Genomic DNA, 15,317 nt, shown 5'->3' with positions numbered 1-15,317 from the left:
GTCTCTTTCTACTAGTAGGACTCCACCCTGCATTGACAGAGAGAAAGGCATGGAGTGCCAGAAATGAGGACCGTCATTTCCTTGATGCTGGTGCATTTTCTCCTCAGTACTGAAGTCCCCCATTTGGCCTCTTAAAGCTACACCTAAGTAATCTATCGACAGTGTCATGGCACGTATCTGTTCCCAGGGTGGCATCCCCTTGTCCAATGGATATTACTGGGACCAACATTATAGCTCTTTCCCTATGCATGGAAACATGAGAATAGTGGTTTTCAAATGGTCATGTTGGCTTCACCTATTTCTCAAGTACCACTATATCTTCATTTCATGAGAACAACCCCAAGGCACCATCAAAGTTCGTGTTGCCATGTGTCCTAACAACCTCAAGTTCTCTCCTTTGCTGTGATCTTAATTTTTGAGAAAATGTGGAAAACAAACCTGACAGCATGTGTTGCTTATCTTAAGGGAGGAAGGCCCTGCACTGACCAGGGGACAACATTTGCCCACAAGGAAAGTCACTATCTGAGCAAGAATGAAGAAGGATTTTCTCTCTGCTTCCTGTTCATGCTAGTTATGCAAATCACTTTAGGGTGAATTTCAAGGAATCCAAGGCTCTCTGGTAGGACTCTGCAAGGATAAAGCAATCATCTAAGTAGGGGAAAGATTAGAACATTCCTCGCCCTGGCAAAGGGTTTTACTGGCACCATACAATGTGAATATTACAAGCATAGTGGAAAAGCCAAAGGACAAGGTTGTGAATTGATAATGGCCTTCCTCTGCTGCAAGAAAGTGTCAGCATTTTTTTTTCTTATTAAGATATAAAGAATCGTATCCTTTAAGTACAGGGCTGCCATAAACTCTCCTTGTGGAATCAAAAGGTAACATGCCTAGCAAGGTACGCATTTTGAATTTTGGCACTTTAAGGAATGTGTTTAGCTGGGAAATGTATAAGATGGGTCTCCAAGTGCCCTCTTTTCTTGGTACCAGGAAATGTCTGGAGTTAAACCCTGTGCCTTCCTTCCCAAGGGCACTTTTTCTTTGGCATCTTGGCTCACTACAGACAAACAATCTGGTCTTTTGGAATCAAAATGACCTAAACCTTTTTTTTTATAGAAATTATAGACTGTACCATTCTTTTAAGATGCTTAGCATCCATCTGTCTTGAGTAACTGTCACCCAATTCACTATAAAGGTGGACAAGATTTCTCCAAACTGTGCAAAAGTGGGGGTGTGTGGATGAGATGGGCTTGGGTTAGGGAGGGTGCAGTCAGGATGAGTCATGGATGATCCTTTGGGGGTTTTAGCCCTAAGGGCCCCTGGGCTTCTCTGTGAATTTAGCTTAATACTCCTTTCTATAATTGCCTTTTCCCCCAGTTTGCTAAATCTGGTGGTTTCCTGTCTGGGGCTTAAAGAGCAAGGTCTTGGCTAGGAAATTCCTGCTACACTTACACACAAACATCTGAAAAATCTACCTAGATTGGATAATTTAAAATTTTCTCCTTTAGTTTCTTGTACACCTCTTGAGCACAGAGTCTGAAGAGCAAATCCTTAACACAAGGCACTGAAGATGACCATTTCATTTTGTCTGGTGTGGGGCGAGGGGGACCTCAACCAGGCATGCCTTCTAATAACTGACCTTATTACTGCTCTCATGCAAGATGCAACTACAGAATCACAGCTACACTTTTTGGAGTGTTTAGCAACTTAGTAAAAGAAATCACGGCGGTCCAACTCCTCCTTCTTTAGGTGCTTAACTTCGATCCTCCCCACCTCGGTCTTCATTTACGCCAACACAATCTGATGGTGGGTCTGGCACTTTAAAGTCCTAAAAGTGAGGGCAGCAGCTGTGTGCACTTTCTTACCAAATCTCTCTAGAGCTCTGCTTAACATTTGGGATGTGAATGCTGTTTGGAGCAGATCCCTTGCTGGAATCTTTTGTTTCAAATGCCTGCTGGATTCTGTACCTTCTTGTGAATACTCAGTGTTTGTGAAACAGTTTTATTTCTTGTGAATTTCATCACCAGCGCTGTGCCTGCAAATGGTCTGCTGTGATCAGTGTACTACCAACTGTAAACAACCTAAATAAATAGGGGTCCAGAGCCACCACATCTGGAAGGATTTCTGTACAGGTATCTATGGGAATCCTTTACCCTACAGAACCAATCAGTCAGGCTTCCTAAGAGCAAGGTAAAGCAAATCTATCTTCAGAGATGCATTTTAAAAGATATCCGCCAGGACCTCAAGCATTGTAGGTACAGCTAGAAGCCCAGGTTCAGGGTGACCCATGAAGACCTTTTATCTTTACTGGACTTAGGGGTACTCTTTGGAATCACACCAAAAGGTTTCTTTATTCTGTGGCGTGCATCATCAAATCAGAAGTCCTCTAGCAGAGGAAAATGTGTTTTTGATATGAGCCCAGAGCCTTGGCTGATGGGAACCTGCCAACATGGGCTATTTCATCAGGCTCAGAACTAGATGAGTTGGAGTCTACCTCAGGGGGAGCAACCTTTCTCCTTTTATAAGAAACTCCCAGCACCAAATGGAGTATCTGGCTAACACTTTTTAGATTTCAACGTTTTGGCTCTCTGAACCAGGGTAAATGAACACTCAAAATAGTCAGCCAATGTGCCATTTACACTACCAATTTCCTTACACCAGAAGTGGGGCATCAACTAAAGCCCAGGGGTAGGGAAGAGCTTTGGATGACTAGATGGCCGCTGGCCACACGCACTGCAGGATATCCCAAAACGACTTACATGAAAAATTAAAGAATGTGGTAACATAGTAGAGTAAAAATGGAAGACAAAGAGCTACTCTTCTAAAGAAGCTTTTTTTTTTTTTTTTTGCAGGTGCATGTAATTTTATTGTCCAATACCAACCATGGTATCACTGTATGCGTGTGGCTAGAGAGAATCTGGACAGTAAAATTAAAAAAGTAAAATAAAAATACACAATTTTTTCAAAATAATTTGCAATTTTAAAACAAGGAATATCACTGGAAATAAAATTGCATAGAAAGCAAAGATGCTTTAGAAAGTATGCAATACAGTAAAATATTTAACATCTAAACCAAACAGAAAACAGCAAAATGATGAACTGGGTGTGCTAGTTTGTTAAAATCCATGTCTCTGTTTCTCAGGAATTTAATCTCCTGTTTGTCTCAAGTTTCCACATTAAGGAAACTATACATTTTCTGTCAATTTGCACGGATTGCTGTCACTTACTTACGTTATACAGTACACACCTTGCCTTTATATGCCACTGAAGACTACACTTTCCTATAATAACTTTTAATATACAGGCTGAATTTCTTATTTCATGCACCTTGGAGAGTCTAGGTCTCCAAGGAAAAGCAGCTGCAACCCAGCTAAACTACCCATTAGCAAAATACAGTGAACAAATCCATTGCATTATGGACAAGCACTAAGCTACAACACTGCCCACGAAATTGCCTTCAATTTGTCCCAAGCAAGTGCTTAACAAAAAAAAAAAAAAAAAAAAAAATCAGGATAGTAAAAACTATTACCTTCTCTCTGCTCGTTCTTTCTTTTTCAGATGACTATCAAGATCTTGCAACTTTTCGTCCAGTTTCTCACACAGTAGTTTCTGTAAAATTTAACAAACTGTCAGTTTCCATATAATGAGAAAAAAAAATCCACTTTTTAACTTAACTTACTGCAACTGGCATGCAATAAAGAACTGCATTACCTTGCTGCAACCTTTATTTTAAGTTTCAAAAAATGACTGCAGGTGCCAGTATATAGACTGTGCCATGGAAGTTAAATTATACTTTGTTTTTGGCATTAGCACGTTTTTTTTAAAACAATGTTAATTTTTGGCCTAACGTGTTTTGCTTTTACCTACCACAAATGAGAACAAGAGGCTGCATGATCACTACACTATTTTTCTGATTCTTCTACTGCAAAAACAGGCCAGTGAGGAAAATGAGATTTCTACTTGGATATTCAGAAAAGTATCAACATCACAGAGGCAAAACACACTTATGCCAACATATACCACAAAAAAAAAAAATAGGCAATGTACGCTTGCTTTTACAGAGCTGTAACAGACAGGTATTCACTACTGCAGTTAATGTGCGAGGAGCAGCTCTGCAGTGACCACCTACTGGCACTTTTTTCTCCACCCAGTTCAGCTATTGTTTTTTCTTTTTCATCCCACTGTCTAGAGTGCCTGCTTCTGGGGTATTCCAGGTATCATGCTCCAGACTAGGTGCGTTCTCAGCAATAGTTCTGGGCTGAACCTGAAATGGGTCCATTGGGATCAGTGCTGTAGCCTAGTAAACAAACACCCATTCCTAAATAAATACAAATCTATGCTACTCACTTTGCCTTCAGACTCATTAAATAAGTAAAACATTTAACACAGAAAACAGAAACAATAAAGCATAAAACATACATAAACCTATAACTGTGTAGCCTCCAGGAAGCCTTGTCTACAGCTGTTAGAAATGGTCAGAATAAATCATGAAGATAAAGGAAAGGTTATATGCACCCACTGCACAGGTTTTCAGAGATGAACTTAGATGGTAAGCACATGTTGCGAATAATTCCAATTAGCAAAAACGAAACATTCCAGGAATCCAAAGGCAGAATGATTCCTACAGTTGAAGTTCTAGTAGTAAAGTCTGTCAAAACTGGGATCAAGTGAGCATGGCACAAATATCCATAAATAAGGCACTTCTGAAGCAAACACAAAAGGTAGCCATGCTGGGATGATGTGATCTCGATCAGCAGCATTTTCCAAAAGTGCAGTCTGTCACTAGCGGGTGATGCATAATGCAGCTGGAAGATTTGCTTGGCAACTGTGACCTGGGTTCCCTCCCCCAGAAACAAAGGAGTTAAGAAGTAGTTCCAAGTTCCTCAAATTAGCAACCTTCATGTAAAACCAGAGCTGGCAGTACGTTCAAGGTGTGAAGGGGCCTTACCCACTCAGAAAAGAAACTGGAAAGTAAACTGCCTGGTTTAATGATAACAAATACTCACTAAAAGTGGTGACCTGCACACCTTCAAGAACCTGTGATCAGACATGATGGTTACCAAGAAATACATCTATGCACTTCAGGGCCACAGAACCAATAAGCTCAATTGCACAATAGGCAAGCCTGTCAATCAGGAATGAATGGATCTACAAAATGGATAGAGATGCAGAATCCATTTAAGGAACTACATGGTCAGCCAGTGCTAGGTGACCATCCTGCTCAGGTCATTACAAATAGATATGTTAAAGACATGCACACTGACTGCTGAATAACTGAGTCCAAATCATATGCGTTTGAGATCCAAGTCAGATATAACTGCAAATAATCAAATGAGGCAGTTCAGAATACCTCTCAATGCAGGAGGACAACCTTTTCCACACAGCAAAAATCTGATCAATAAATACTTCTTAACTAAATTTGCTTCCTACACCCTGAATGGAAAGTTCTGTCAGAAATAAGAGACCTAAATTAGGAACTAAAAGCCCTAAAGTGGAACTGGCTGTTGCGTCAACTGAGGTATACTGTGATTTCAACTTTGAAGGTCTCCTGAACTGTTAGGGATTTCCACACCTGTCCTTGTTCACTGAGAAGCAAGTATGAACTTCTGATTTTTTTCCTGAATTCTTGAGATCAGATGTTGAATTATAAGGAATAGTTAAAAGATGTATAAGGATCTGTCCTACACACAAGGGAAAATCCATAAACCATCAATTCAGCCGTGGCCTGCTGAAGTCTGCAGAACAGATGAAAGACCACTTTCTCCTAGATGGAAAAAAGATTAATTTCCAGGGTGTACCATCCGCGTGGTGCAGCGGTAGCATTGTTGCCTCACAGCAAGAGGTTCTCCCATTCGATTCTCAGCTGGAGTGCGGGGAGTGCCTTCTGTGTGGAGTCTGCATGTCCTCCCCGTGGTTGGGTAGGTGTTCGAAAGACATGCGTAAATGGGCCTGCCTTCGTTGAAGATTGGACGTCGAGCTGGCACCCCGGCGTCCGTGAAAATCTACTGCCAATCATTAGCGGACTGGAGTTCTGCTGTGGTGACTCCTAACTGGGAAAAGCCGAAAGACGACAACAACAACCACCATTCCTGAAAGACCCTAGAATTATCAGTTTTAAGACAAGAATGGAAATGCAACTCAGTAAGTCTGCAAGCACAATAATTTGTCTGGGAATAGGAAAAAGCTTAAAGGATAACGCCACTGTCTGTATCTCTCCAACAGACCTGCATCTGCTCATTACAGAAGTGGTATAGACACATATTACAGATCTCCATGCATCATACCACAGCTTAGTTTTTCACACAGAGCAGAAGGGCAACTGGTCTCATCCCCCCAATCCACAACAGCTTTTAGGTTAAGAAAAGTACAGTTGTATAAACTTACCATAAATGTAGATGTTCGAGTGTATTCACTGTTGCAGTCATCACACTTGGGTTATCTGCTTGCAGTAGCCCTCAGTCAGCCTGATTAACAAAGTCTTGGGTCCTGCGTCAGCTGCTGTCTCTTCTTCCGTGACGTCAGGTCGTCAGGGGTAAAAAACATGCAGCCGATGCCATTACATCAGTTTTTCTTTCCCCAGATGTCAGGTGCCACACTAATGGGAAGCACTTAAATATATAAAAATAAAAGGTTATACCTCCAACAAAAAAGCAAATACACCAAAAAGCTTTTAAGCGTAGTAAGGGAGAGTAGAGGTATAGCTAAAAGAAGTCAGGGGGCTGGAGGGAGGGTAACCAGGACTGCAACAGTGAATACACTCAAACATCTACTGCAATCACTATTGCAGTCATCACATTTGGGTAGATTCCCAAAGCTAAGGATGGGAGGAGGAATTTAGACAGCATTAGGACCAGCTATAAGGCCCTGCAAGACTGCAGTGGCAAAGCCAGCTCTGGACTTAGATAAAATTGGCAAATGGTAATGCTTGGTGAAAGTATGTACAGAACTTTAGGTAGCAGCTTCTAGGATGCCCCTGGTTGGGACGTCTCTGAGAAAGGCTGTAGAGGTAGATGCAGCCCTGGTTGAGTGGGGTCTGATCCCCTGTCGGATAGGTTTTCCATGGTGCTTATAGCAGAAATGAATGCAATGGCCTATCCATTTAGAAATGGTTTGCTTTGAAATAGCCTTCCCCTCTGTCCCTGCAGCAAATGCCACCAGCAGTTGTTCAGATTTCCTTTGAGGTTTAGTCCTGTCCAAGTAGAATCTAAGTTGTCTGTGCACATCTAAGGAGTGCAGTGTCCATTCCCCTTTATTCTGTGGATTAGAAAAGAAGGCTGGAAATGAATGGACTGATTAAGAGCCACACTGGATACTACCTTGGGCATGAAGGAGGGATTGGTTCTGAGGGACACCCTGTCCGCATGAAAGATGATGAAAGGTTCCACTTCCATAAGGGCCTGTAATTCAGTTGCCCTTCTAGCTGAAGTGATTGCTAAAAGGACAACTGTTTTCCAAGAAATAAATTTTAAATCTGCAGTAGCAGCTGGCTCGAAAGGAGGGAGAGTGAGTTTCTCCAATACAAAGTTAAGGTCCCAGGCTGGAGTTGAAGCTCTGCTGGGTGGTCCTAAATTTTTGGCACCTCTGAGGAACTGCTTGAGCAGTGGATGAGAGAAGAGGGGAGGTTCTGTGTTATAATGAGCTGAAATGGCTGAGGCGTGAATTTTGATGGAGGAAAAAGACATGCCCTTGTGAAGCATCTCAGTTAAGTATTGCAAAATCAGACGTAAATTGGGAGCTGTTGAGCTCATACCTTGAGACTGGTTCCAGGCACAGAATCTTTTCCATTTTTCAGCATAAGATTTTCTAGTACTAGGCCTCCTTGCCTCTAAAATGATATCCATCACTGGTTTACTGAGGGATGGTAAAGGAGAGATTAGGAAATTAGCCAAGCTGCTAGGTTCACAGTTTGAAGCAGAGGGTGCAGAACCTGGTTCTCCTGCTGAGACAACAGGGTAGGCGTCTGAGGCAGGTGCCATGGGGCCAACAGCGACACACTGCGCAAGAGGGGGTACCAGTGTTGGTGTGGCCAGTCTGGTGCAATCAAAATCGTACTTGGTTTGTCTTGTTTGATCTTTATTAGTACTTTGGAGAGCAAAGGCAGAGGAGGAAAGGCATAAACCGATAGGTTTTTCCAGCTGAAGGACAGAGCATCCACTTTTCCATGCTTATTTGTGGGGAGTCCTTGTGCAAAACTTGTCCAATTGATAGTTCTGGGGGGAGGCAAACAGGTCTATATCTGGGATCCCCCATTTGCTTGTCAACATGTTGAAAATCCTTGGTTCCAGTTTCCACTCATGTGGGTCCATGAGTTTTCTGCTTAGTCCGTCTGCCAGTGTATTTAGTTTTCCTGGCAGGAATTGAGCTTGTAGATGCACTTGGTAGTTCAAGGCTGTGTTCCACAATGCCATGGCTAGTCTGCAGAGGGGGTAAGAATGGGTACTCCCCCCCCCCCCTGCTTGTTTATGTACCACATAACAGTGGTGTTGTCTGTCTTTACTATTAATTGTCCTGAAAGAATGTGGTCCTTGAAGGCTGTCAGAGCATTCTGTACAGCTAACAGTTCTTTTTGATTGATATGCAGGTGCATTTGCCTTGGATTCCATTTGCCCTGAATGCACTTCCCTGCCAGGTGAGCCCCCCATGCATAGTCTGATGCGCCTGTTAGGGGTTGGGCGGAAGACGGTAGCGTGAATGATAGTCCCTTGTTTTGGTGGCAAGCCTCAGCCCACCAAAAGAACTCTAAGCGTAGGCAAGGTATGATAGGAATCATTGCTTCTAGATCCTGAGAATGTTGACACCATAGGCTTTTTAGATACCATTGTAGTTTCCTCATATGCAAGTCTTGCATATCTAATTAGAAGAATACAGGAGGCCATGAACCCCAAGGCTTGTAGTACATGCCTTGCAGATAAGCAGGGTTTTTGTGGCCACTTGTTTGAAGTAGGTTGTTAAATTAATTTGTTTCTCTGGCGTGAGGAAAGCCATCTAGGAAGTTGTATTCAAGCTTGCTCCCAGGAATATAATTTGCTGACCGGGTACCAGGTGTGATTTTTTTTCGCTTATGGTGTACCCCAGACAAGTTGGTACCCTTTGTACAAAGGCCAGATGACTCAAAAGTATGTCCTGGCTTTCTGCCTGAATTAGACAATCGTCCAAGTACAGGTATATTTGAATATTTCTTTGCCTGCAAAATGCAATGACTGGAGCTAGGCACTTTGTGAATACCTTGGGCACAGTAAATAAGCCAAAGGGCAATGCAGAGAACTGATAGTGCATGTAGCCTGCTTTGAAGCGTAGGTATCTTCTGCAAGATTCCGTGACTGGGATGTGCAGGTATGCTTTCTTTAAATCTAGTGTTGCCAACTAGGCGTCTTTGCATAGCATAGGGAGCAAAGTACAGTTGTGTACACTTACCATAAATGTAGATGTCCGAGTGCATTCACTGTTGCAGTCATTACATTTGGGTAATCTGCTTGTCCTTGGAAATGAGTTCCCAGTTCTTGGCATGACGAGCAATTTTTCCCCCAAAGGGGCAGTCAGTTGACAAGTGCTTGGAAGTTTTAAAAATAAGTCATTGAGACAGTTTACCATAGGGGGAAGTTTTATTACTCCCAGATTTGGAAATGGAGCCCCCCCCCCCCCCCCCCCACTGCTTAGACCTGTGCGTACCCTGGGACTGAAGCCTGGGAGCTCTGCTGGATCTGGGTTTGGACTGAAAAGGTCTGGAAGAGGCAGGAAAGGACCAATTCTTGGAAGGCCAATGCCTACTAAACCTTGGAGGTTGTACTTGTAAAAAATAGTTTAACAGTTTGCATGGGTTTAGCTTTTTCCCCCATCTTTTTAAGAACTTCTTCTGCCTTGTTGCCAAACAGGCGGTCCTGGTTTAAGGGAGCATCCAGTAATTTTGCTTTAACATGATCTGGCAAGGATTGCTCCTTAAGCCAAGCATGCCTTCTAAGTACAGACCCAGTAACAGCAGCCCTGCAAGATGCCTCTAGTGAATCAAAATCACATTGCAAAGTATGTTTTCCAACCTGTTCAACTGAATGCAGTAAATCCTGTAAATCCTTATTTTCAGCACAATCAGGAATCAGCATTATTTTCTGTTTAAGCAATCCAATAATAAGCTGCTGATACTTTAACATATGAAACTAGCAGTTTAAGGCCCTAATGCCCAAAGTTGCAGACGTGTATACCTTCTTACCCAAATATCCAGCACCCTGGAGTCTCTATCAGAGGGGGTAGGATTTTTGGCAGTAGTAGCCTTAATGCCCTTGGGTCCCTGTGAAATGGTCTCAGGATCCGCAGTAGGACTTTTAAAAAGGAACTTGTGAGAGTCAGGGACCCTGTAATATCTATCAGGTTTTCTGGGAGCAGGAGGTAAAGAGTCAGGGGCCAAGCTAGATTCCGAAAAAGCATCATCAACAATGTCTAGTACAGGAGGTATGGCTAAAGGCCTGTGCTGGGGCAGGAGTAAGAAATCCCTAAGCCTCTTTTTAGAATCAGAGGCATCCTGACTTTCCCAACAAAAATGCTCATTGAGAGTATGCAAGGTGTCACCAAAAGAGAAATCCTCTGGGGGAGAAGCATAGGGAATACAGTCCTCAGCAACAGAATCTTCATAAGTAGATAAGGGTAAATCCTGGTCACCAGAGGAAACATAAAATTCAAAATCCTGGTCAGAAGTATCATAAGCAAACTCAGTCCTAGGTCTCTTAGAGGGGGAAGGTTGGCTTCCCCTAATTAAAGTAATAAGGTCTTCAGCCATTCTTATTTGTTTTTTTAGGCATAGAGGCCTGACCATTTGGTCTGGGCATCGGTTTTCTAGGCATGGTTCGAGATTTAGGCCTTAAAGAAGAACATGACGTAGGTTTAATACGCAAGTCAGTCAGCCTGAATACACCCACAGAAGCCGGTGCCTGCACAGCAGCTCCGGACCCATCCAAGGTAGAAACATCAGCAGAGGTTCCACAGTTGAAGCATCTTGCAGCATACTGGACTCCGAATGGGTCTCAGTAGAGGCCTGCGAATCTGAAGTAGTGGGTATCAGGGGCTGTGAAAGAGCCTCACTGACTACCGGTGAACAGGCAACTGGCTTAGGAGAAGCATCATCGGCAGCTTTGGACCTAGGCGGCCTGTCTCTGTCTTTACCTTTGTGTTTTTTCGGAATGTCAGCAGTCGGATGGCTTACCGAAGACATATCAGGATAATTGAACCAAGCACCAAAATATTTAGAAGCGAAAATATACCGATGACGGATAGTTCATGGTTTAAATAAGGCACAAAACTGACAGTGAGGTACGTCGTGGTCAGGGCCTAGGCAAGGAATACAGTACGAATGAAAATCTTTATGAGGTATTTGCTTTCCACAAGTAATGCAATTATTAACTTTTACTGACATCGGTTAAGAGCAAGAAAAAGTTTCTCCAACGGGGTACTTAGCTTTAAGTTGAAGACTTCGGTTCTGAAACTTGAAAACGAAAATTCCAGGAGTTGGCCGACCGGCACTTGTGAACTGCTTCTGCTTCGGACATCGCATGGCAAGAAAGACTGATGTAATGGCATCGGCTGCATGTTTTATACCCCTGACGACCTGACGTCACAGAAGAAGAGACAGCAACCGACGCCGGACCCAAGATTTTGTTAATCTGGCCGACTGAGGGCTACTGCAAGCAGATAACCCCCAAATGTGATGACTGCAACAGTGAAACACGAAGAACATCACTTGAACACAGATTTAATTGTCTGATTTGGCACCCAGTGTCCCGGGGTGGAGTGCGGGTAAATTTTTCCTGAAAAATGGATGTGCAAAAATAGGTTACCCACCCAACAACTGAAGGGTCCAGTATCAGGACATGGAAGTGACTTTGCTTCAGGAAAGAAAGGCTCAGCCTGATACTGGTGGGGATAGCTCTCTAAAGTCGGGAAACAAGGGTTGGACACCAGGATAAGATCAGGGACTGGCGAATCCTGTCATCTGTGACACCTCAACTCCCATTCTATTCTCCTGCATAGTCAGACATGAGTATGACCTCATCAAGCTCATGGCAAACACCAAGATCTAAAGTTACAGAAAGGTCAAAGTCTGGACCACCCTCTGCATTCTCACGTGTTTTATATTTTTTGTGAGAAACCTCTGGGGCGGCTCCAACTGCTCCAAGAGCCTGGTTACCTAAAAGCAGAAGGAAGCATTGTACTCTATAACGGACCTGCTGAGGGCACAGTACAATGGCACTATGACTTCCTTTGATCTTGATGCCATGCCTTTACTTATATGTTGAGCCACACAGAATGGATTTCCTCACTACCTGGTGGTCAAAGTTTAGGTTACTATCTGTGTTCCTGGGACCCTCACCACTGGGTCTGTGTTTTGGAGTGTACTATTAATATTATAATTTGCAGGGATATCAGATTTACCGAAGGGTACGATTAGGCATTTTTTTAGCATTTAGCCTCAGACCATGATTTTGTCATTTTTAGGCCTGTTTGTAAGATGTCAACATTGTTTAGGGATTTAATGATTGCTCCCAGCTTAGAGTTGTTGGTGAACTTAGCGAGCCCGAGCCCCCCCTCCCCCAACATTAGCCTTCACTTCTGAGAAGTATATAACAAACATGAGGGGTCCCAACACTGTAGGACACCACTAGTACCAGGTTTATCTGAGGTGGACTCACCTATCGGGACATGTGTCCTGTCAGTGAGCCAGTTTGCTATCCATCTGATGATGATGATGATGTAGGGGTTTATGCCTAACTCAACACGTTTACCTATGATCCCAGAGTGAGGGATTGTGTCAAAAGCTTTGGCCAGGTCTAGATAAGTGATGTGTACTGCTTTACCCTCATCCATGGCCCTGGTGACCTTCTCAAAGAAGTCCACCAGACTAAGCAGACAAGACCTACCTTTGACAAAACCGAATTGGGTCTAGTCCAGTGTCTGGAGATTTTCTATGTCATTATTGATCACGTCTACGATAATTCTCTCCATGGCTTTGCAGTTTCCTGGGTCAGTTGATGGGACCATTTGTGCCGAGGGATGACTGCTGCAGTCTTCCATTCCTCTCGGACAAAGCCCATCCAGAGTCTGTGGTTAAAGAGGGTTTCTAGAGGCCCTGATAGATTCTGTTTTACGCTATTTTTTGAAGCATCCTGGAATGTTGTTGGGACCCATGGGGACTGTATTTTTAGCTTCAGTGAGCGAAATAAGGACCTGTTCCCCTCGTAATGACAGGTAGGGGGTATGGTATTTCTTTGGGTGTGGTAGGAGGTGATGGGGAGGAGAAGTATGAACTGAATTTATTGGCCAGCTGGTTTGCTATAGCTTCAGGCTGGATCTAAGTGTTGCCATTCATGATTAACTTGTCACATTGTTGAGTGTTTCCACTGAGATTACAAATATAATTAAAAAAGCCTTACGCTTATCTTTCACCTAGGAGGCTGCCTCTGTCTCAGTTTGCTCTGGCAGATTTGACCAGCTGTCCAATTTGTTTGTTTAGATAAGTGAGTCTTTTTGCACTGTTTTGTCTGTTCCTTTTTGGCTCAGGAGAGAGTTTTGTTTCATTTGTTGAATAGCCTATTTATGCTAGGGGTCCACCAGGGGTGGTTAATTTTTTGCCAGTAATCATAGGTTTGACATGGACAGGTACTGCCTCCTCTATGCAGCTATGAATGTGGCTGCACAGTGCTTTGTATGCAGCTCACAGTCGGCCTCAGCATCATCTGGGTTCGCAGGGGCTTGGACGTTTGTTAAGCTGTCACTTAGTTTGAGGTAACTGGCCTTAGCGAAGTTCTTAACAGGCTTGGAGTTTGATGGGGGATTCTAGGTTAGTTTTAATACTAAAGGAGATAGTTTTGTGGCCAGATCTTAGCAGGGAGGAGTTAATGCATGGTTAGGGAGCAGCAGCATCCCCCCATGTTCGTGAGTACTAGGTCTAGGATATATATAGTTGGGAACGAACTAGTTACTCCAGGCATCAGGAACAGTGAAAAAAAATTAATCGAATGGCCATAGTTGGCCAACAACTAGGAAGTAACATGATGCACAAGGTAAGTAAAGAAAATCTTTCAAATTTGCCCTATTCCCCACTGTAGTGGGATCTCAGAATTGGTATTTATAGTTGGGGTGGGTGGGGTGGGGTGATACCCCCCACATTAGTTGGTTGTAATCGCAATGTTGGCCAACCACACCCATTCAATTATTTTTTTTTCGCTGTTACTGCTGTTCGGTAATGTTAAATAAAAAGAAGTTATGTACTCACCATAACATTCCATCTGAGTAGTTCTACTTCATTTGTCTTCAACCTGTGGGTCCTCGGATCCATATCGGATCCGACATGGCCACATTTTCCAGCTATGGCTCAGAGCTCCATGTTCCTCTTACCCATAATGCCCCTGTCTCCCTTTCCCTTCAGACTGAGTCAGCTGCCTAACAAGTAACAGATAACACCTTATCCTCCAACACCAATATCACAACAGAACTTTAGCCCTGACAGAACCAAATATCCCAGCAACAATTGTCAGGTACAAAGGACGTGTTTTAAGGATAGAGGGAAGGAGGAGGGGAATGGTTGAAGACAAATGAAGTAGAACTACTCCGATGGAACGTTATGGAGAGTACATAACTTCTTTATCCGAGGTAGTATACTTCATTTGCTCTTCAACCTGTGGGACAGAGTCCTCAGCTACCTAAGTCCTGGGAGGCCCTCATGGAAGGATATTCCGGAGCACTGCAGAACCGAAAGATGCTCTACTCCTAGAGACCAAATCCAGTTTGTAATGAAAAATAAAGGTAAGAGATGAGGCCCAAGTAGCAGCTGAACAAATCTCATCCAGAGAGGCCCTAGACCAAAAAGCTGCTGACGTAGCCATAGAGCAGGTCGAATGAGCCTTCACCTTTCCCGGAAGAAACAAACCTCTATCTGAATAAACCCAGCCAATGCATATTGAAATCTAGTGAGCAATCGTCACTTTTGAGACAGGTTTACCTAAAAACAGCTTGGCATAGGACACAAAAAGCTGCTCAGACTTGCAGAAAGATTTAGTCTTGTGCAGGTAAAACCTCAACTGCCTGTGTACGTCCAGATGATGTAATTTGTATTCCCCTTTGTTCTGGTAGTTTGGAAAAAAATACTGGTAAGTTAATAATCTGATTGATATTGGCCTCCGAGGCTACCTTAGGAAGGAAGGATGGGTTAGTGCATAACGACACTCTATCCTTGTGAAAGATCATGTAAGGGGACTTTGATAGAAAGAGCTTGAAGCTCCGACCCTCTTCTAGCAAATGTGATGGCAACCAAAAATGCAGTTTTCCAGGTCAAAAAT

General features: G+C 43.2%; 1 protein-coding gene across 1 annotated transcript in view; it reads right to left on the bottom strand.

The window, feature by feature from the left end:
- RSF1 (remodeling and spacing factor 1) overlaps positions 1 to 15,317 on the bottom strand; it is an 801,570-nt gene that overhangs the window by 662,307 nt on the left and 123,946 nt on the right. The window contains exon 2 of the mRNA XM_044073343.1: positions 3,527 to 3,606. Within this exon, the coding sequence (XP_043929278.1) occupies positions 3,527 to 3,606 (80 nt within the window). The remainder of the gene's footprint in view (positions 1 to 3,526; positions 3,607 to 15,317) is intronic.

This window comes from Protopterus annectens, chromosome 5.part1 (genome assembly GCF_019279795.1).
Source record: "Protopterus annectens isolate FY-2018-M chromosome 5.part1, PAN1.0, whole genome shotgun sequence".
NCBI lineage: Eukaryota > Metazoa > Chordata > Ceratodontiformes > Protopteridae > Protopterus > Protopterus annectens.
This window is presented reverse-complemented; position numbering and strand designations above follow the sequence as displayed.